This window comes from Thamnophis elegans, chromosome 7, assembly GCF_009769535.1.
Source record: "Thamnophis elegans isolate rThaEle1 chromosome 7, rThaEle1.pri, whole genome shotgun sequence".
Taxonomy (NCBI): Eukaryota; Metazoa; Chordata; class Lepidosauria; order Squamata; family Colubridae; genus Thamnophis; species Thamnophis elegans.
The window spans coordinates 8,476,891-8,500,017 of NC_045547.1; the positions used below are offsets into that span (position 1 = coordinate 8,476,891).

General features: G+C 43.4%; 1 protein-coding gene across 2 annotated transcripts; it reads left to right on the forward strand.

Moving 5' to 3' along the window:
• Positions 1–219: 219 nt before the first annotated feature.
• On the forward strand, positions 220–22,697 carry LOC116511495 (N-acylneuraminate cytidylyltransferase-like). Of its 2 annotated transcripts, XM_032221565.1 has the most exons (9): positions 220–489; positions 3,545–3,687; positions 4,283–4,438; positions 5,496–5,629; positions 6,642–6,736; positions 8,543–8,714; positions 8,962–9,115; positions 10,575–10,741; positions 22,326–22,697. In XM_032221565.1, exons 1-9 carry the CDS (start codon positions 275–277, stop codon positions 22,350–22,352), a joined length of 1,263 nt encoding a protein of 420 aa, XP_032077456.1. In that variant the 5' UTR covers positions 220–274; the 3' UTR covers positions 22,353–22,697. The 2 variants fall into 2 exon arrangements, with proteins under 2 accessions (XP_032077456.1, XP_032077455.1); XM_032221564.1 differs by lacking the exon at positions 22,326–22,697 and having other exon boundaries at positions 10,575–10,993.
• The last annotated feature ends 430 nt before the right edge of the window (positions 22,698–23,127 follow it).

Here is a 23,127-nt window from a genome sequence, read left to right on the forward strand (position 1 = left end):
CTCCCCATCGGCCAACGAAACTCCTCCATTTCCAAACCGCCGCAGAAACAGCGCCCTCTGCCGCCTCAGAAGACTTGAAGCAGGCGGGGCGGGGACGTTAAAATATCCGCGCCTTAAAAAAAAAACTCCACCTCCCAGCATTCCTCGGGCAGGCGTGGCGAGGGCGGCTGCGCGGGGAGAGGGGCTGGGCTGAAGCGTGGGAGGGCGGCTGCGCGGGGAGAGGGGCGGGGCTTAAACGTGGCAGGGCGGATTATGTCCATTCTGTCAGCAAACCATGGCTGCGACAGTTGTTGGGGATCCTCCTTCGCTCGCTGTCGCCTCTTCCCGGCCGTCGGGGGATGCCGACTCGGGGTCCCCTCACATAGCGGCGCTGATCCTGGCTCGAGGCGGCAGCAAAGGGATCCCGCTGAAGAACATTAAGCTCCTGGCTGGCGTCCCGCTGATTGGCTGGGTACTGAGGGCAGCCCTGGACTCCGGCGCCTTCCAGAGGTCTGCGCATGCGCGAATGTCAACGTTCTTTCTCCCACTCCCGGTTTTTTTTTTTTAATTCTGTCTGCAACAGAAACTTCCGGGTTGCAATGCGATTCCTTAAGGAATTTCGTGCAATTTCATGATCAAAGCGTAACACAGGGCTTAATTGTCGTTATTAGAAAGCACGCGCTCTCAGAATCAGTAAAATCTAGGATGGGCTTTTGGGTGGGGTGGCTTTTTAAATATATCTTGCAAAAGTTTCCAGCAGGTGTGGGTCTAGAGCTATATTGTTAATTTCATAGCATGGTGCAAATTGCTTATTTGTACCCTATGACTATCATTAAGTGCTGTGCCTTATGATTCTTGATGAATGTATCTTGTCTTTTTATGCACACTGAGAGCAAACGTACCAAAGACAAATTCCTTGTGTGTCCAATAGCAGTTAGACTTATATACCGCTTCATAGGGCTTTCAGCCCTCTCTAAGCGGTTTACAGAGTCAGCATATCGCCCCCACAGTCTGGGTCCTCATTTCACCCACCTCGGAAGGATGGAAGGCTGAGTCAACCTTGAGCCGGTGAGATTTGAACCGCCGAACTGCAGCTAAGCAGTCAGCTGAAGTGGCTGCAATACTGCACTCTAACCACTGCGCCACCTCGGCTCAAGTGTCCCGTCACACTTGGCCAATAAAGAATCCTATTCTCTTCTACTCTATTCTATTCTATATCAGGTGGGATGAAGGCTTATAGGGTTTTATGTTGGGGGTTTTTAAATACAAGCTGCAGGGAATCACCCATGTGTGACTTGGGCAGCTACTTGTCAGCAAAGCTGAGAAAATTGTCATTTTCATTCCAGTTTATTAAAAAGATTTTTTTTTAAAATGGCAATCAAGTCAAATGTTGAATGAAATATCTATAATAAATTGTGAGGCTTCACTTATGGTACACCCTTTATATGCTTTGTAAGGTAGTCCCTGACTTAAGACCACGGTGGAGTCCACATTTTCTACTGTTAAGTCAGACGGTTGTTAAATGACCCATTTTATGACTTTTTGCCACCGTTGTTAAGTGGATCGTGCGGTGATTAAACGGCTCTGGCTTTCCCCCCTGACTTTGCTTGCAGGAAGTCAACTGGAAAGGTGACTCATGGTGACCACGTGACCCCAGGGCAGTGCAACCCTCATAAATATATGCCAGTTACCAAGTGTCCAAATTTTGATCGTGTGACCATGGGGATGCTGCAACGGTCATAAGTGTGAAAAATCAGAATCAGGAGAGAGCTGGAAGGGACCTTGGAGGTCTTCTAGTCCAGCCCTCCTGTTCAAGCAGGAGATCTTATACCGTTTCAGACAACTAGCTGTCCAGTCTCTTAAAAACCTTCAGCGATGAAGCACTCACAACTTCTGGAAGCAAGTTGGGTGATCATAAATGACCATAAGTTTCTTTTTTCCAGTGCCGTTGTAACTTCAAACCGTCACCAAAGGAATGGTTATAAGTCAAGGACTACCGGTATAATTATTTAATTAAATGTACAGTAAGGGCTATCCAACACCAGTTCATTTATTAAATCTACTTGTTTAAAGAAATACTTGCAAGGTTGCGCTTTCTGCTTCATCGAAGAGGGTATTCAGTTTATTATAAGAGCCCGGGTGGCGTAGTGGTTACAGTGCAGAGGTGGGTTGCTCCCGGTTCGGCCCGGCTCAGGCGAACCGGAAGTAACAGCGGCGGGAGGCTCCGCCCACCCGCCCAGACACTTCGGTGCATGCGCACAAGCGAACCGGTAGTAAAAAAAAGTGGAACCCCGCCACTGTTACAATGCAGTTTTGCAGGCTGACTTGGCCAACTGTCAGTAGTTCGATCCTGACCGGCTCAAGATTGACTCAGCCTTCCGAGGTGGGTAAAATGAGGACCCAGATTGTTGGGGGCTATAGGCTGACTCTGAAAAACCGCTTAGAGAGGGCTGTAAAAGCACTGTGAAGCCGTATAGAAGTCTAAGTGCTATTGCTATTTCTATTTCAGAGCGGGGGGGGGGGTTGATTGGGAATTGAAACTAATCCATATATTTTCAGATTGCTTCTCTGAGGTAGATAGAAGTATCTTCCTATTCTGCTTCCTTCTTGAGGGAAAAACAGAAAGTTAAGTTTTTTCGGAGGCTGTGCAGCACTTGATATAAAAGGGTGAAAAGTATTTCAAAGTATATGTGGGCAAAAAGATAGAACCTGCACTACAACCAGATCCCTGCTGCGTTTATATTGACTATATACAAAATAAATATGGGACCAAGAAATTCCAGTTAGCCTATGCTTAAGATCAGAAATGATTTAAATTGTTTAAAGTTGGTTCAGCAAGAAGAAGCTAAGGTCAATGTAGAATGTTATTAATTTTTTTATTTCTTTTTTTTCTCTCAATAGATTTTAGACTGTGTTTGTTAGAAATCCATACCGTGTACGGGTTCTGGGAAGTGGGGGGGGGGAGGTGGAGGGGGGTTGGGGGAGAGGGTGGAGGGAGGGAGGGGTATATATTAGGCTAGACAAGAATTTGGTGGTAAACTAGAATTATTTTGATATACAAGAAATTGTACTTCAATGTCTTACTGATTGAGGAATGATGAAATGTTTGCCTTAAAAGAAATAAAACTTTTGAAACTAAAAAAAGATAGAACCAGTCTGCCCACCTTAAATTAAACATGCCTTTTTCTGGAATCCACAGCAGTAAATGTACGTTTTGAAGAGAAAATGCAGCAGACTTACAGCATTGCAGAGGGTGCTAGATGTATGCCTTAATATCCCCCAAGGACTCTTTTTTTTGCCTCCAAATCTGAACTGCTGTGCAATCTTTCTGACATGATCTGCCCATTTTACAGATTGGAAAATTGAGGCCAAAAACCCTTCGTGATTTTCCTAGAGGTCTTTGGTTGAAGAGAACGTTTTTAACTATTTGCTTTTCCAAAAAAAGGTTCAGTGGGGTGGGTGGGATACAAGATAAAGAATTGACGCATATCTCAAGGCTTGTCGTGTTGTGCCACAGCTTCCCTAACGGGCCAACAATATTGCTGCTCCCTTTGTCTGCCCGCAGTGTATGGATTTCCACAGATCACGATGAAATTGAGAAAATTGCCAAGCAGTTTGGAGCTCAGGTTCACCGGAGGACCTCGGAAGTGTCTAAAGATTCTTCTACCTCTTTGGATACCATTGTGGAGTTTCTCCAATATCACGAGGGTATGTTGGTGCTTTTTTTTTTAAGTATTGCTTTGGCAGATCTTTCAGCTTTCATTCTCTGGATTTGAATGCAGGTATGTGTGAAGTTTCCAGAAGATGACCTAATTAATTTACGAGCCTCGAGACAAAGTTCAAAAGAAATCCATTCATTTATTAGGATCAACATTTTGGCATGTTCTTCTGTGGAGCCGAAACTGATTTCCAGTTAATGGCCTTTGCACTTTACCCCTAACTCTCAGTCTGTGTCATAAATCATATCCACCAATGAAGTTGTAGAAATATGAGATCCGACTCTGGCCGAAGGTATGCATGGAATCCTCCCTACAATGTCAAATTTGATAATAGTCATGGTAACGCTTTACAAGTGGACAATATGTCTAGTTTAATTTTAAAAAGGACTAGGGATGATATGATAGCCGGATTCCAATATCTGAGGGTGTCAGAGTTTTGCAGCGTGACTATTGTTATGAGATAAACCCAGGAGCACAGCACAGCACAGCACACAAAGCCTTTAGACAATTGACAGTGGTTGACAATTGACAGAGAGATAGAGATCGCTCCTTATCTCCTCCGTGTTTTTCTCTCATGACTCCAGAGGTTGATGTCGTAGGAAACATTCAAGCAACTTCCCCTTGCCTGCATCCCACCGACCTCATCAAAGTGGTCAAAATGATCCGTGAGGATGGCTTTGACTCAGTCTTTTCAGTCGTGCGGCGGCACCAGTTCAGATGGAGTGAAGTTAAAAAAGGAGGTAAGGGAAGGGCATCTTTCGGACTGGAAATTATTGCTTATAAAAACTTCAGATTGATTGGCCTCAAACAAGCTGGCTCCCTCGGCAAAGAAATGGAGATGATCACCATTCCCCTAGAGCCGTGATGACGAACGTATGGCATGCAAAACCTTCTCTGTGGGCACATACACCGTCGCCAGCTGCTTTTCACGGGCGCCGGAGCACCAGAAAATGGCCAAAAACCAGATCATTATTCTGGCCATTTTTGAACTGTTTTCATGCTGTTTTCTGTGCCGTTTTCAGGCTGTTTTTCATGCCATTTTCAGGTGGTTTTCAGGCTGTTTTTGACCCACAAACGGCCTGAAAATGGCCCCCCAAATACCCAGAAAACTGGTTTATTTCCAGGCCATTTCAGGCTGTTTTCCAGGCCATTTTCATGCCGTTTTCCAGGCCATTTCAGGCTGATTTTCAGGCCATTTTCCAGGCCATTTCAGGCTGTTTTCCAGGCTGTCTTCATGCCGTTTCCCAGGCCGTCTTCATGCCGTTTTCCAGGCCGTTTTCAGGCCATTTTCATGCCGTTTCCCAGGCCGTTTTCATGCCATTTCCCAGGCCTTTTTCGTGCTGTTTCCCAGGCCATTTTCATGCTGTTTTCCAGGCCTTTTTCATGCCATTTTCCAGGCCGTTTTCATGTTGTTTTCATGCCGTTTTCCAGGCAGTTTTCAGGTTGTTTTTCAGGCCATTTTCCAGGCCATTTCAGACTGTTTTTCAGGCCATTTTCCAGGCCATTTCAGGCTGTTTTCCAGGCCGTTTTCATGCCATTTTCCAGGCCGTTTTCATGCCATTTTTCATGCCGTTTTCCAGGCCGTTTTCAGTCTGTTCTTTTGCTTTCTGGAGCTCTGGCGCACATACGCATGCATGCACGTTCACATACCTTCCAGTTTGGGCACTCAGTGCCAAAAAGCTTCACCATCCGTGCCCTAAAGTCAGACATAGAATAGAATTCTTTAGAATTACAGTGACACCAAATCCATCTTTTCACACTCACCCCGACCCCCCACCCCCCTTGTTGTTTTAACAGTCTGTGAAGCGACCGTCCCGCAAAATCTGAATCCTGCCAAGCGCCCTCGGCGACAGGACTGGGATGGCGAACTTTATGAAAACGGATCGTTTTACTTTGCCAAAAGAGCCTTGATTGAAAAGGGATATTTGCAGGTAGGGGCGCCAATCCTGTTCGTCCCTCTTTTGCCGCAACACTTCTGAGTTCGGTTTCTGAAGACGTTACCGTATTTTTCAGAGTATAAGATGCACCAAAGTTTCGAAGAGGCAATTTTTTTTTTTAAAAAGGGGGTTTTGCACTCTGCAAACCTCCCCCAAATAGCCTGATTTTCATGGAAATGGCCCCATTTTTTTCCCCAAAAGAAAGGCATGAATAGCTTTAGGGGGCTTGCAGAATGTTTCTGGGGGTGTGTGCCCCCCCCCAAAGACGAGTAAAAAATGGCTCATTTTTTGCAAAAAGAGGCCATTCTTTTTCAAAAAAATTGCATGCATAGCCTTTAGGAGGCTTATAGGGTACTCCTGGGGGCTGGGGTGGGGGGGAATTGAGCAAAAAAATCCCTCAGAGCTACAGAGCTAAGACACGCCCAGGCTCCAAAGCGTTCTAGCTCTCATTGAGTGATCTTGTTGCTATGCCCCATTTCAGTTCATGAATGTACTCTGACAGTATCTTCTGCGTCTTACTGGGTCTAGAAGATAATAATCTATAATTTTAATCTAGAGCCGTGGTGCTGCAGCGGCTAGAGTGCAGTATTGCAGGCTGAATCTGCCCACTGCCAGCAGTTCGATCGTGACCGGTTCATGGTTGGCTCTGCCTTCCATCCTTCCAAGGTCGACAAAACGGGGACCCAGATTGTTGGGGGGCAATATGCTGAATCTGTAAACCGCTTAGAGACGGGCTGTGAAACATTATGAAGCGATATATAAGTCTTAAGTTCTATTGCTACTGCTATCTTTCACAGCTTCAGGGTCTTTAACATGGTCACAGGTCTTTCACTCCATAACGTTCTAAAAGGTGGGTGAAAAAAGGAGACTTGCCTGCAAATTGGGCTGGAATGCAATTTCTGTCTCTTCTCTGCAGACCTGTGCCCGTACATAACCCTTGTGGAAATCCTGGCCCACTGGTGTGGGCATGCATGGTTGACTGACGCATGCTTTCATTTTTACTTAGGGCGGGAAAATGGCGTACTACGAAATGCGAGCCGAGCACAGCGTGGACATAGATGTGGATATAGATTGGCCCATCGCGGAGCAACGGGTCCTAAGGTAAGCACCAAAACTGGTTTCCTCGGATGGTTGCGGTGATGTTCTCCTCCTTTAACAGAATAGAATAGAATTCCTTATTGGCCAAGTGCGATCGGACACACAAGGAATTTGTCTTTGGTGCATAGGCTCTCAGTGTGCATAAAAAGACAAGATACATTCGTCAAGAATCAATAAGGTACAACGCTTAAGGATAGTCATAGGGTACAAATAAGAAATCTCGTAGTTCTAGGGTGTACCATCAGCAGGACAAAGAGGTACCCTTGTGGAGTTCTTGGTGCTCTCTTAACTTGGCTGTTTTCTTGCAGACGTTTCATTGCCCAACTAGGTAACGTCATCAGTGCTTGAAGGGAATGCAGTTAAGCTACCTTCTAGTACTGGTACTCTTTACTTAGCTGGGTAATTAAACATCTGCAAGCTCAGAGAGTACCAAGGACCCCTCATTTCAATACTGACCTACAAAAGGTTCTTTTCTCTGGATACCCTTGTTCAAGAACAGGTCCATATACCGTATTTTTCAGAGTATAAGTTGCACCTTTCCCTCCCCCCCCCCAAAAAAGAGGGTGAAAATCTGGGTGTGTCTTATACACTGAAGACAGCATTTTTGGCCTCTCGAAACTCCGGCCCCTTTGCAAAAACGTATGTGCAGAGGGTTTGGGAGGCCTGCAAAGTGCTCCTGGGGGCTAGGGAGGGCAAAAATGAGCAAAAAATGGGCTGGTTTTTGCTCGTTTTTGTCCCCCTCCCAGCCCCCAGGAGCACTTTGCAGGCTTCTCAAACTCTCTGCATGCCCCGTTTTTCACAAAAAAACGAGCCATGCAGAGGATTTGGGAGGTCTGCAGAGTGCAAAAACTTTTTTTTTTAATTTACCTCTTCAAAATCTTGATGCGTCTTATACTCCGAAAAATACGGTAAGTTCAAGAGAAGGATATAACTCCCAAATAAATATTAGTCTTACTTTATTTGGCAAGATTTCTGCTCTTCTAAGGGTTCCAGGCAATGTACATATCTGTCCTCCAGCATTATCTTCGCAATAAGCAAGATATGTCAGGCAGACAGAAGGACTGATTCAAGGACATCCCAGTGAGATTTCATGTTTGAGGCTGGACTAGAACTTTGAGTCCCTCTGATCTTAGCAACATATGTGAATCGTAGGCACCCACATGCAGAAAAACTAGTAGGCTGCAGAAATTTCCTGACAATTAGAACCATCAATCAGTGGAGCGACTTCCCTCCAGAGGTTGTGGTTACTCCGCCACTGGAATTTTTAAAGAAGATGTCAGAGTTTGGCAGTGCGACTAGTATTATGAGATAAACCCAGGAGCAAAACACAGCACACAGAACCTTCAGACAGTTAATAGTGGTTTTTATATATACAGAAATATATACAAACATTTACATGCAGAGATAAATCCTTTACCAGCTACGAATACAAGGAGAGAAATGAAATACACGATGAGAAAGAAACTCCCTCTAATAGTCACCTATATAGAGACTTGTGTGGACCTCCCATCAGAGTCTTAAAGAGGCGATGCCTGTATCGCTGAAATCATCCTCATTGCATCAGGTCGAATACCCATTTGTCCAGAATGGTATAGAATCTCCTGCTTGAGGAGGGGTTGGACTAGAAGACCTCCCAAGTCCCTTCCAACTCTGTTATTCTGTTACCTCCTCAAGGGGAACTATGCATTCTTTTTTCCTCTTGGTCTTCCAGCCTTCTTCTTGCCCATAGAATGCAACATAAGTAAACTAGGTGGTGTCCCGTCCCCCCCCCCCCCCCCGCTTTACCACGATTGTAAACCATATTTCCAGATACGGCTACTTTGGGAAGGAGACCTTAAAGGAAGTGAAGCTTCTGGTTTGTACCATTGATGGATGCCTCACCACCGGTCACATCTACATCTCCGAAGATGGGAAAGAGATGGTTTCCTATGATGTCAGAGATGCGGTTGGAATCAATCAGCTTCAGAAAAGAGGCGTCGAGGTACATCTTAATTATTGTCTTTGGGGATAGATTTTTAGGAGAAGGATTTCACAAAATTTCTTTGCCCTTTATTGGAAAGGAGGTGGACTTTTAATTTTCATGGGGGGGGAGGGGGGAGGCCAAAATGTCAAAACATGTCCCCGTTGCTCGAGTGTATGGAGACATCATGAAGACGGTGAGAGCGGAAGGGACTTACCCTTATCCCCAGAGCTTGGGTGGGGCTTCTAAAAGCCTTTCGTTCGTCCAGGTACGGCTGATCTCCGAGAGGGACTCTTCCACCAAGGCGCTCTTCACCTCGAAGTTGGGCTGCCCCGCGGAAGTCGGGGTGATAGACAAGCTGGGTGTCGTGGAGAAATGGCGGAAGGCCATGGGGTTGTGCTGGAAGGAGGTGGCATATTTAGGTGAGGCCCTTTCCGAATGCGATTGTTGATTGCGTGGCTCTGCTAGAAGTTTCCGGAAAAGTTGGCTTCCTCGAACGAGGTTTCCGTTTTTCTGCTTTATGTTTCAGCTGCTTCATTATTTCCCCGGCGGATGGTTTTTGAGCTTCTCTCAATCATTGGAAGCAGAAAAGAGAACAGGTAGTTCTCGACTTACAACCATAATTGAGCCCAATTTTTTGGTGGTTAATTAAGACACTTGTTGTGAGTTTTTACCTTAACAAACTGCGGCAAGAAAGGTCGGGGTTGGGGAAAATCTCGCTTAACCGATGTCTTACTTAACCACCTAAATTTTGAGCTCGATTGTGGTCGTAAGTCGAGGATTATCTGTATATGACTGAAACTGAAGGACTTGGAGGTCCTTAAAGAGAGTCCCATCCTCACTGATCTGATCGAGAACAGCAAGTTCATTTTTACCTCAGATAGTATGGAATAAAGCAATGTTTTAAAATCTCGGCAACTTGGAAGATGTCTGGACTTCAACTCCCAGAATTCCCCAGTCAAACAGTATGCTGGGAATTGAAGTTCACAATTGTGGGTGTAAGTTGAGGACTGCCTGTACATCAAATCATCTTTTATATTCAAAATCAGTTTTCAGAATGACTACAGCCCAAGCCTTTTAAGAGTCTGGCCCTTGGTTTTCCAATCCCACCATTTATTTTCAATTACCATATTTTTCGGAGTATAAGACCTAGCAATAGCAATAGCAGTTAGACTTATATACCGCTTCATAGGGCTTTCAGCCCTCTCTAAGCGGTTTACAGAGAGTCAGCATATTGCCCCCAACAACAATCCGGGTCCTCATTTTACCCACCTCGGAAGGATGGAAGGCTGAGTCAACCTTGAGCTGGTGAGATTTGAACAGCCGAACTGCAGAACTGCAGTCAGCTGAAGTAGCCTGCAGTGCTGCATTTAACCACTGCGCCACCTCGACGTACCCACCCCCACCCCCGCAAAAAAGAGGGTGAAAATCTGGGTGCGTCTTATACACTGAATACAGCATTTTTGGCTTCCCGAAACCTTGCTCCCTTTGCAAAAATGGCCATGCATAGCCTTTAGGAGGCTTGTAGAGTGCTTCTGAGGGCTGGGGAGGGCAAAAATGAGCAAAAAATGGGCCGGTTTTTGGTTGTTTTTCCCCGTCAGCCCCCAGGAGCACTCTACAAGCCTCCTAAAGGCTATGCATGCCCTTTTTTGACAAAAAATGGGCCCGTTTTCGTGAAAAACGGGCCGTTTGTGGGAGGTCTGCACAGTGCAAAAACTTTTTTTAAAAAAAAATTTTTTGCCTCTTCAACATCTTGGTGCATCTTATACTCCGAAAGATACGGTATCTCAGAAACGCCTCTAACAACATTTAGCCGATTAAAAACAATTTAAAAACCGTGATCGTTCACCGAAGATGCTTTTTCTTCTCCCGTCACCGCAGGAAATGAAGACTCGGATGTGGAGTGTCTCAAGAAAGCCAGCATGAGCGCCGTCCCTGCGGACGCTTGTCCAGCTGCACAGAAAGCGGCGAGCTACATCTGCAGGTCCAATGGCGGCCGCGGGGCCGTTCGGGAGTTCGCCGAGCACATCATCCTTTTGATGGAAAAGGTGAATTCGGCGGGAAAAAACTTGGGCCGAACAAGCTAGTGAAGTCGACTCCAAGCAGCGTCTCTGCGAGAGACGGAGTTCTTCTTGGTTGATTTGTTGGGGGGTGTCTTTCCTCTGCTTGGCTTTTGACATTTCCAGGATCCAAAAAAGGACCCCGACGAGAATCTTTAAAATATCTGCTTTATTATTATTATTATTGCACGGGTGACTGAATCGTTACTGAATTGACGCAGAGCCAAAGTGGCAGGAAAACCCAAGAAATCCAAAGACACGTTATTGCTGGACATGTCAGTGGAGATTCTCGTTCATCCAGGTCATGGAAAGTGCTTTTTTTTCCCCAAGAGGCAACTGGACTTTCTTCGATTTCCTTCTGAAGACATTTCGCTTCTCATCCAAGGAGCTTCTTCAGCTCTGACCGGATGTGTGGGGAATGGAAGGATTGATACTCCTTGCAGACAGCTGGTCCTTTGCATCCTTTTTGAGAGTCGTTGAGGCCACCTGGAGGTTTATCCGCGTCTTTAGGATCACCTGAGTGGTGCAAATGGTTCCTGTAGTCTGCCATTTTTTTCCACCTCTGGAAATCCATTCCTACTTCCATTCAAAGGGTGTTCATCCCAAATTGTACAGCTAAAAATCTGTAGAGATTCTCTGTGGAGCCTTCTTAAGAGCCGAGGTGGCGCAGTGGTTAAATGCAGCACTGCAGGCTACTTCTGCTGACTGCAGTTCTGCAGTTCGGCTGTTCAAATCTCACCGGCTCAGGGTTGACTCAGCCTTCCATCCTTCCGAGGTGAAATGAGGACCCGGATTGTTGTTGGGGGCAATATGCTGACTATGTAAACCGCTTAGAGGGGGCTGAAAGCCCTATGAAGCGGTATATAAGTCTAACTGCTATTGCTATTCTCAGAACTGTGGGAAGGACTGTGTTGTAGAGTGGAGATAGATGATGTCGTATCCCACCCCCCTCTGTTCAATTTCGACATAGATGGCCCCCTCTTTGACCCCCTGTTTCAAACCAGCTGTCTGCAAGGAGTGTCAATCCTTCCATTCCCCACTACCCAGTTAGAGCTGAAGAAGCTTCTTGGATGAGAAGCGAAACGTCTTCAAAGAAAAAAAAACAGTTGCCTCTTGAAAAAAAATATTGCCGGACATGTTTCCTAGAAGGCTTGAAAAGTTTACAGCCTTATTCCCTGATTTTTTTAAAAATTATTTTATCTTATGTTTGTTTCTTGGCTTGTTTGTTTTTGAAGCCTTATCATTCAGGCCAGGGGTCTTCAAACCTGGCAACTTTAAGACTTGTGGACTTTGAACTCTCAGAATTCTCCAGCCAGCTCTGCTGAGAGTTGAAGTCCACAAGTCTTAAAGTTGCCAAGTTTGGGGACCCCTGATTTAGGCAAAAATAAGTTTGTTAAAAATAGAAGCACTAGGAAAAAATGCTGTTGTTTTTTTTAAAATTCTGGCTACAGTGCCATGCCATTGTATAAGGAACCGATGACCGTGTACGGACATCAAATGGAACTTAATATTTTGCCAGAGGGGGTCTTCTAATTTCTGAAGTCTCCCGACTGGTAGGAGTATACCTTCTTGATTTTATGTTCAAGATTCTCCATAACAAGCTTTCTTTTAGGCTGTTCCTTTAGGTTGGCTCCTCTAAGCCAACATGTCTCAATCTTGGCAACTTTCAGACGTATGGATTTCAACTCCCAGAATTCCCCACTCAAGCCATGTTGACTGGAGAATTCTGGGAGTTGAAGTCCATAGGTTTTAAAATGGACGAGGTTGAGAAATGCTGCTCTAAGCTGAATCACACAGGTGATAATATCCTGTTGTCACCTGTTCAGTTGAAGAGCATCAACTTTGCGGAGGGGTCTGAAGTTGCAAATAATAATCAAGGAGTGGGGAAAGGCAGGGGCAGGGCAGTGATGCTGACTGGTCAGAGTCCTATCATTTCCTTTCCTGAATTTGAGGAGGACAGATTCGAGCAGGAGGGCAGGTGGTCAATCTTTAAAGGTTTATGGGCCACCGGTAATAACATAAGACTTCCGTTGTGAATTCCTTGAGATGGACGTTGATGGGATGACCCAGCTCATCTGCTCGGCTGCATTGCTGAGCAAAGTCTTCTTCTGAGCTGCTTGACACAAGTTCTCCCCCTGATATTGCACTTTCCTCCCCCAGGCCCTGGTATTCAGCCGGTTTCGGACCGGTTAGCAGAAATCGCAGGTTGGCCCTCCCCCCTAGTCCCGGCTCTATGCCGTCCTATTTAGGCAAATTTTTGAGGCTGGGCACATGCGCAGAGTAGCGGTGCTGAATTGTGGCCCTTTTATGACTTATGGGCTGGGGGACTTCAACTCCCAGAATTCCAGAATGACCCTTTTATGACTGGTTGACTTCAACTCCCAGAATTCCAGAATGACCCTTTTATGACTGGTTGACTTCAACTCCCAGAATTCCAGAATGACCCTTTTATGACTGGTTGACTTCAACTCCCAAAATGACCCTTTTATGACTAGTTGACTTCAACTCCCAGAATTCCAGAATGACCCTTTTATGACTGGTTGACTTCAACTCCCAGAATTCCAGAATGACCCTTTTATGACTGGTTGACTTCAACTCCCAAAATGACCCTTTTATGACTAGTTGACTTCAACTCCCAGAATTCCAGAATGACCCTTTTATGACTGGTTGACTTCAACTCCCAGAATTCCAGAATGACCCTTTTATGACTGGTTGACTTCAACTCCCAAAATGACCCTTTTATGACTAGTTGACTTCAACTCCCAGAATTCCAGAATGACCCTTTTATGACTAGTTGACTTCAACTCCCAGAATTCCAGAATGACCCTTTTATGACTGGTTGACTTCAACTCCCAGAATTCCAGAATGACCCTTTTATGACTGGTTGACTTCAACTCCCAGAATTCCAGAATGACCCTTTTATGACTGGTTGACTTCAACTCCCAAAATGACCCTTTTATGACTAGTTGACTTCAACTCCCAGAATTCCAGAATGTCCCCTTTATGACTGGTTGACTTCAACTCCCAGAATTCCAGAATGTCCCTTTTATGACTGGTTGACTTCAACTCCCAGAATTCCAGAATGTCCCTTTTATGACTGGTTGACTTCAACTCCCATAATGACCCTTTTATGACTGGTGGACTTCAACTCCCAGAATTCCAGAATGACCCTTTTATGACTGGTTGACTTCAACTCCCAGAATTCCAGAATGACCCTTTTATGACTGGTTGACTTCAACTCCCAAAATGACCCTTTTATGACTAGTTGACTTCAACTCCCAGAATTCCAGAATGACCCTTTTATGACTGGTTGACTTCAACTCCCAGAATTCCAGAATGACCCTTTTATTACTGGTAGACTTCAACTCCCAGAATTCTAGAATGACCCTTTTATGACTGGTTGACTTCAACTCCCAGAATTCCAGAATGACCCTTTTATGACTGGTTGACTTCAACTCCCAGAATTCCAGAATGACCCTTTTATGACTAGTTGACTTCAACTCCCAGAATTCCAGAATGTCCCCTTTATGACTGGTTGACTTCAACTCCCAGAATTCCAGAATGTCCCTTTTATGACTGGTTGACTTCAACTCCCAGAATTCCAGAATGTCCCTTTTATGACTGGTTGACTTCAACTCCCATAATGACCCTTTTATGACTGGTGGACTTCAACTCCCAGAATTCCAGAATGACCCTTTTATGACTGGTTGACTTCAACTCCCAGAATTCCTGGCTCAAGAATTCTGGGAGTTGAAGTCCACCAGTCGAAAAAAGGCCATCGTTCTTCCCCTCTGCCCTAGACAGTGGTCTGAGGTGATCCCGTTTTTTTGTAGATCCGATCTTTTGCACCTGGTGCCCTTCTGTTCTCTTGAGAGCAGCCATTGGATAATGAAGGAATGTCTTTAGGAAATGAAAAAAAGCACTTAATGAGAGATGGAAATCGGGTGTTTTTCTTCCCCTTGCTACCTCAGAATCGGGGGGGAGGGCCCAGTAAGATGGCAGCAGAACATTCCCATGTTCAGTTGAAACTTGTAGCACCCAAAACGTGCCTATTCTGAAGGAAAGACACAGCAAGGCGAAAGAATCCTTGCCTTTGCCGTGGAACAGATTCTTGCAGTACAGGGAGTTCTTGACTTACGACCATTTGTTTAGTGATTGTTACAATGTTACGACAGCACTAAAAAACAAGAGATTGAAGACCGTTTTCCACTTAACGACCATTGCAAGCATCCCCGTGGTCAAGTGATCAAATTTGAACACTTGGCCACTGACTCATGTCTATGACCGTTGCGGTGTCCCGGGGCCAACTTTTTGTGCCCTCCTGGCAAGTAAGATGGAAGCCAGATTCATTTAACTACCAGGTTGCTAAGTTACCAAGTGCGGTGTTCAGAACTTTGGCAGCTGGCAGCAAGAACGGTCGTAAAATGGAGCAAAACTCACTTAAGAACTGTCTTGCTTAGGAAACAAGTATGTTGGGCTCAGCTGTGGTCGTACACATTGCGCCCAAATCCAACCACTCGGGTTGGCTTCACCTCACACGCTAAGACTTATCAAAGCTCAGAAAGCTTTGCGTGTTACCGGACTGTATCTGTGAGCTCTTTAACTTTAAGGCAGGGGTGTTCAAAGTTGGGAGCTTTAAGACTTGCGGACTTCAACTCCCAGAATTCCCCAGCCAGCTAGCTGGGGAATTCTGGGAGTTGAAGTCCACAAGTCTTAAAGCTCCCAACTTTGAACACCCCTGCTTTAAGGTGATTGAATCATCTCATCTGCTGTTGCAATTATTTATTTCATTATTAGGCCACATTATTATTGTCCAACTAAATCGATGGCCTAAAACAAGTTTCCTGAGTCAACTGTACATCAGGTAATCTGTTATTTACAGGTGGTGAATGGTGTTTTTTTTTTAAAATATATCCCAGGAGACTAATGTTTGTATTTTTGATTATTTTTTTTTAATCTGTGTTGAAGATCAATTGTGATTCCTTTTTGTTGTTGTTTACTTTTCAGTGGGCTTGGGGGCTTTATACACACCCACCCACCCACCCACAAACTCAGAAGGGGAGGATAACTAAATGAAATTTTGGGTAAATAAATTGATGTCCATTTTTTTCAGTCATGCTTCCTCTTGTTAGCCTTTTGAAGAAAGGTAGATTTCAGGCGTATGGAGCATCTGCAGAGAAGGTCTGAAAAGTCACAATGACACCCACTATATTGTGATTTTTGGTTTTCCCCCCAGTTCCACCCTCTAGAGCAGGGCTCTCCAACCTTGGCAGCTTTAAGACTTGTGGACTTCAAGCTTTGCTGGCTGAGGAATTCTGGGAGTTGAAGTCCACAAGTCTTAAAGTTGCCAAGATTGGAGACCCCTGCTCTAATGGACATCTCTGGCAGGAATGTTATGGGCTGTCTCTTCCTTCTCTGAAGGAAGGTGAGAAGACCTTGAGCTAGAAATGTTCTCTCTAGCTATTTGCAGTTGTACCCAAGGAGAATTTCCATGCAATACCGTTTGTGTTACCTTCCTACCGAAGTGGTACCTATTGATCTACTCACGCTTGCCTGCTTTCAGATTGCTAGATGGGCAGGCGCTGAGCTAAGAAACGGAAGCTCACCCGTCACCCGTCACTCAAGCAGTTGTACCCAAGGAGAATTTCCATGCAATACCATTTGTGTTACCTTCCCACCGAAGTGGTACCTATTGATCTACTCACGCTTGCCTGCTTTCAGATTGCTAGATGGGCAGGCGCTGAGGTAAGAAACGGAAGCTCACCCGTCACCCGTCACTCAAGCCTCGAAGCTTTCAAGCGGGCAAGTTCAGAGTCTTTAACCACTGAGCCACTGCACCCCTAAATACATATATTTAGAAGCCCTGCAACATTTCATGTCATGTCCTATTGTAAATGCTGGCCAATTTAGCGGGCATGAATTATCTTGCGCTATGTGAATTGGTAAGGGATGCGGTGGCTTAGTGGCTAAGACTCTGAGCTTGTCGATCAGAAAGGTCGGCAGTTTGGCTGTTCGAATCCCTAGCACTGTGTAACAGAGTGAGCTCCCGTTACTTGTCCCAGCTTCTGCCAACGTAGCAGCTTGAAAGCACGTAAAAAATGCAAGTAGAAAAATAGGAACCACCTTTGGTGGGAAGATAACAGTGTTCCATGCATCTTCGGCGTTTAGTCGTGCCGGCCATATGACCACGGAGACGTCTTTGGACAGCGCTGGCTCTTTGGCTTTGAAACGGAGATGAGCACACCCCTAGAGTCAGGAACGATTAGCACATGTGCAAGGGGAACCTTTACCTTTAGCCCGTTGTTCACCCTTGTTTTAAATCTTTCACTTTAATATGCAAAATCAATTGCCTGTCCAAAAGAGATCTGGTGAACTCTGGACTAGGGAAAAAGAGCCAAATTTCTAATAATATATTAATGCTGGATGAAGGAATATCCCGATATGAATTAGAATAGCTGTTATTTAGATTAGAAGGATGAAATACAACTTTGAAATAAGATAATATTCCCCTTTTAGGACTCAAATCACCTAAAAATGTTTTTTGGGGGAGGGGAGAAAAACAGACAAGAAACTGGTTTATAAATATGAAATATGAATATATTTATATATTTATATAATATCAGACTATCAAATGCCCCCTCTTCCAGATACCGAGGTTCGATGCATTTTCTGGGAACTATGAATTCTGTTCAAATGCTTCTTTACTGATTTGTCTTGTTGATTATTTATAAGTGTGAATAAATTGGAATCAAATAGGCTTTATTTTTTTTAAGACTCAAGGATTAAAAAAAAAAACTTGTACAACTGTATTGATGCTCTTCTTTCTTCCCAATGGAAACCAATACCGCACGATGAGTAATGGGTGATGAGTAACTTGCTCCGTGTTGCAGTGACAGATTCTGCTTCCATCTCAGCTTCCTATTTCTGATAATCCTCCAGTATTGAAACGTCCACCTTGATAGGAACCAATCAAGTGTTTAAGGATGCATTCACACAATAGGTTTAAGGGAGTTCACTGTGTTAGTCCTCAACTTACGACCATTTGTTTAGTGGATGTTTGAAGTTACAATGGCACTGAAATCTGTTTTTCACACTTACGACCATTGTAGCATCCCCATAGTCAGGTGATTAAAATTCAGGCGCTTGGCAACTGACTCATATTTATGACCATTGCAGTGTCCCGGGGTCGTACGATCCCCTTTTGTGACCCGACGAGCAAAATTTAACGAGGAAGCCGTGTTGTCTTCACAACCTGTGTTACTAACGTAGCAGCTGCAGTGATCCACTTAACAGCAGTGGCAAGGAAGGTCATGAAATGGGACAAAGCTCACTTAACAAATGTCTCACTCAGCAACACACATTTTGCGCTGAGCCACAGTGGGGCAGTGGCTAGAGTGCAGTACTGCAGGGTACTTCTGCTGCCTGCCGGCTGCCAGCAATTTGGCAGTTCGAATCTCACAAGGCTCAAGGTTGACTCAGCCTTCCGTCCTTCCGAGGTGGGTCAAATGAGGACCCGGATTGTTGGGGGCCATAGGCTGACTCTGTAAACCGCTTAAGAGAGGGCTGGAAAGCACTGTGAAGGGGTATATAAGTCTAAGTGCTAACACCATTTCTATTTGGAGCTCAATTGCGGTCGTAAGTCGAGGATTAACCTGTATTTGGCATAGCCTGTTCTGCCAATCCAATCGGGTTGGTCTCATAAACGCAGAAAATGTGTTGGTTCAGTGACCACTTTTGAGTGTGTTGTGAGAATTGAACCCAAGAGCAATTTACGACTTTGAAAGTGGACGATATGCTTATGGGCTTCCTCACCTCAGGCCTGTGGTAGATATTGTTTTTTCTCATCCAGAACTGAAAATCCTTATGCCACAGTGAAAGGACATTATGAGTATGATGAGAGACAAAGGATGTGCTTTAGATTTCAACCCCAGTCTTCTTGGCCTTCATTCTGGAGGATGTTGACTTTTCTTACCCTCCTGGGAAATGTCATCTGATTTTACTTGTGAATAGAATTAGAATTAGAATAGAATAAATATAGAATAGAATAGAATGTAGAATAGGAAATATAGAATAGAATTAGAATAAAAATTCTTGAATAGAATAGAATGTAGAATAGAAAATATAGAATTAGAATAGAATAAAAATTAGAATAAAATAGAATGTAGAATAGAAAAAATAGAATGGAATAAAAAGCATAGAAAAAAATTAGAATAGAAAATCTAGAATACAATGTAGAATAGAAAATATAGAATTAGAATAGAATAAAAATTATAGAATAGAATGTAGAATAGAAAATATAGAGTAGAATAGAATGAATAGAAAATATTGAATAACTAGAATGTAGAATAGAATGTAGAATAGAAAATATAAAATAGAATGTAAATAGAATTAGAATAGAATAAAAAATCTAGAATAGAATAGAAAATTAGAATAGAATGTATAATAGAAAATATAGAATAGAATAGAATGTATAATAGAAAATATAGAATAGAATGTATAATAGAAAATATAGAGTAGAATAGAATGTTGAATAGAAAATATAGAATAGACTAGAATGTAGAATAGAATATAGAAGAGAAAATATAAAATAGAATGTAAATAGAATAGAATTAGAATAGAATAGAATAAAAAATCTAGAATAAAATAGAATAGAAAATTAGAATAGAATGTAGAATAGAATTAGAATAGAATAAAAATTCTAGAATAGAATAGAATGTAGAATAGAAAATATTGAATAGACTAGAATGTAGAATAGAATGTAGAATAGAAAATATAAAATAGAATGTGAATAGAATTAGAATAGAATAGAATAAAAATCTAGAATAAAATAGAATAGAAAATTAGAATAGAATAGAATGTAGAATAGAAAATATAGAATAGAGTAGAATAGAATAGAATAGAATAGAATGGGAATAGAGATTCTATAACAGATCCTTTACAGCTCTATTCTGATAGATCGATTTGAATCTTTGCCCTGGATCAATCAGCACATCTTTATGATGAAAGGTCTATAACAAATGTAGATTTTGCACAATGTGTGGAAATTCACCTATTATAGCGAAGGCTCCCCTGTACAACTAGACTGTGGGCCACAATCTGACAGTAAAAACACTGGAGCGTATTGCTTTATCTATTGGGTAGAGGAATCTCACGCACGCACGTCCATCCGCGTCTGAAGCTGGGCCAAGAAAACCATAAGCCTGCAATTCCATTCTATCTCGCTAGATGGTGCTAAAAAAAAGCTTTAAACTTTCAAGGGGAAACGGAGCTGAGCCATGATTTTATTCAATTTTCATCATCTGCCCTTTAGCAGGCCCAGGTAATTCCTGGCTTTAGTTTATCTGCAAAAAAAACAACAACAAATGAATAAATAGTTGTCTGAGCTTGATCTTGGAGTCCTAAGTGGACAATCACATAAATATGAGCCAGCAGTGTACTTTTGCAGTTACCCAAAAATGCCAACTGAGTGATAAGCTTCATTAACAGAGGGATAAAACTGCATGAAATGTTAGGACCACTTTATAATGCCTTGATAAGATCCCACTCGGAACACTGAATCTGGTTTTGGTCACCACGATATAAAAAAGAGATCGAGTCTCTAAAAAAGAGTTCAGAGAAGAGCAACAAAAATAGGAGACTGGAGGCTAATATGAAAAACGGTTGCTAGAATTGTGTATTTTCACTTTAATGAATGAATGAATTAAAGGGACGCTGTGGCTCAGTGGCTAAGACGCTGAGCTTGTCAATCAGAAAGGTCGGCAGTTCGGAGGTTCGAATCCCTAGCGCCGTGTAACAGAGTGAGCTCCCGTTTCTTGTCCCAGCTTCTGGCAACCTAGCAGTTCGAAAGCATGTAAAAATGCAAGTAGAAAAATGGCCCTCCTGACCTCCATTTTTGTTGGCAGAGCGCTCAGGCAGCCACGGGCGCCCTCGACATCAAGCTGGCCACACCCACCCTGGCCACACCACCCCAGCCCTCTGAGATCAAACACAACCCAGATGTGGCCCTCAATGAAATCAAGTTTGACATTTCTGATGTACAGTAAACAAATTCAGTACGTTGGTCAAGGGAATTAGGAAGCACAAAGCAGTAACCAGTATTGTAATCAGAACCGAGGTTGTAACCTCCTGGATTGGACTCCTGACCCGTCTAATCCATCAGTCTGTTCTCAGGAGTGGCCAGACAACAACACAAGGAAATCCTCCAGTCTCCCAGTAGATGACTTTCAGAGGCAGTCCCACGGCCATCAAGGCCAAAAGCCCCTGATCCCACAGCTTGGTCTCTTTCTAAAATCAGCCAAGTTGATAGTCAGCACCTTATCTTATGATACAATTCCAAAATTTAATTACATGCCATGTTTTAAAAAATCCTTTGGTCTGTCCCAATTCTTCCAAGGTTCAATTTTATTTACCAAGAAGTAGATTGTGGAACGGAATGAAATAACACAGTTGGAAGGGACCTTGGAGGTCTTCTAGTCCAACCCCCTGCTTAAGCAGGAAACCCTACACCACTTCAGGCAAATGTTTATCCAACATCTTCTTAAAAACCTACAGTGTTGGAGCATTCACAACTTCTGGAGGCAAGTTGTTCTACTGATTAATTGTTCTGTCAGGAAATTTCTCCTTAGTTCTAGGTTGCTTCTCTCCTTGATTAGTTTCCACCCATTGCTTCTTACAATACAATACAATAGCAGAGTTGGAAGGGACCTTGGAGGTCTTCTAGTCCAACCCCCTTGCCTAGGCAGGAAACCCTACACCACTTCAGACAAATGGCTATCCAACATCATCTTAAAGATTTCCAGTGTTGGGGCATTCACAACTTCTGGAGGCAAACTGTTCCACTGATTAATTGTTCTCACTGTCAGGAAATTTCTCCTCAGTTCTAAGTTGCTTCTCTCCTTGATTAGTTTCCACCCATTGCTTCTTGTCCTACCCTCAGGTGCTTTGGAGAATAGTTTGACTCCCTCTTCTTTGTGGCAACCCCTGAGATATTGGAAGACTGCTATCATGTCTCCCCTGGTTCTTCTTTTCATTAAACTAGACATACCCAGTTCCTGCAACCGTTCTTCATATGTTTTAGTCCGTGACCCGTCAAAACCGCGGTAGACAAAAGCACGCTCGACGAAAGCGCGTACCTGACGTCATCAGCAGCGCGACGAAAAAAATTAAAAATAAATTAAATTGAAATTAAAATAAAATTAAAGCAAGCCGATTCACATAAAGGTAAGGGTTAGGGTTAGGGTTAGGGTTAGGTTAAGGGTTAGGGTTAGGTTTAGGGTTACGTTAAGCGTTAGGGTTAGGTTTAGCGTTAGGTTAAGGGTTAGCGTTAGGTTTAGCGTTAGGTTAAGGGTTAGGTTTAGGGTTAGGTTTACGGTTAGGTTTGGGGGGGTTAGGGTAGGGTTTTCGCTTTAATTTTAAATTTACCGCTCACAGCGCGATGTTTTCGTCACGCTGTGATGACATCACGTACGCGCTTTCGTCGAGCGCGCTTTTGTCTACCGCGGTTTTGTGGTGGAACCGTTTTAGTCTCCAGTCCCCTAATCATCTTTGTTGCTCTTCTCTGCACTCTTTCCAGAGTCTCCACATCTTTTCTCCACATTGATTGAATATTGACTCAAACTGTCTTCAAATGAGAACTTGAAGCTCATATTCAACCTAGAGGTCATCATGCAACACTTTTGGGATCCCCACCTCAAAAATATTAACAATTACAACACGTTGGCCTGGATTTGGGCTGCCAGATAAGAATATATTTTACTCATTGCAAAAACTAATTTGATTATGTGCACAATGAACAAGTGAATTTTTAAATTCCATATGTTCAGGAAACGACAATAAGAGTTGTACAATAGAACAATGTACCTATAATGTACCAGATTGGCAGGGGAATTCTGGGAGTTGAAGTACAATACGTTGTAAACTTGCTGAGGTTGGGAAATGTTGATCTAATGGAATTTCCTGCACAGAATGGATCCTTGTGGGTCTTTCCACTGTTCATTTATGTTTATTAATTCATTGTTCATTAAATAGTTCACTTCTGATTCAATGCACTGTTTCTACATTTCCACATAAATCTCTGGGGAAAGGAGGCCCACGAAGGGAGAACAAAGCTTGTTCTCTTTCATGGATGTTCCTCATCAGAAAAGCAAAAAGAAAAAAGAAAAAGAATCTTGAATTTCCCTCACGGAGCTTATCAACACCCCGTCATCACAAATTTTCTGCCTGTTTCAGGCTATAACGGTGGTTCCTTAATCTACAATAGGAAGAACAGCATTGTCTACGCAGAATAGAGAAGGTGTCAAGAAGGTGTCAAGCAACTCCAGAGCCAAACCAAACCAAACAGAAGCCTGAAGATAATGGTTAAGGAGTCATAAACA

Excerpts from the sequence above, each read along its gene's own strand:
- LOC116511495 (XM_032221564.1), top strand. The coding sequence starts at position 275 with ATGGCTGCGACAGTTGTTGGGGATCCTCCTTCGCTCGCTGTCGCCTCT. Across the intron at positions 6,737-8,542 it reads GCGGAGCAACGGGTCCTAAG|ATACGGCTACTTTGGGAAGG; the intron begins GTAAGCACCAAA and ends CCATATTTCCAG. Across the intron at positions 8,715-8,961 it reads TTCAGAAAAGAGGCGTCGAG|GTACGGCTGATCTCCGAGAG; the intron begins GTACATCTTAAT and ends TCGTTCGTCCAG.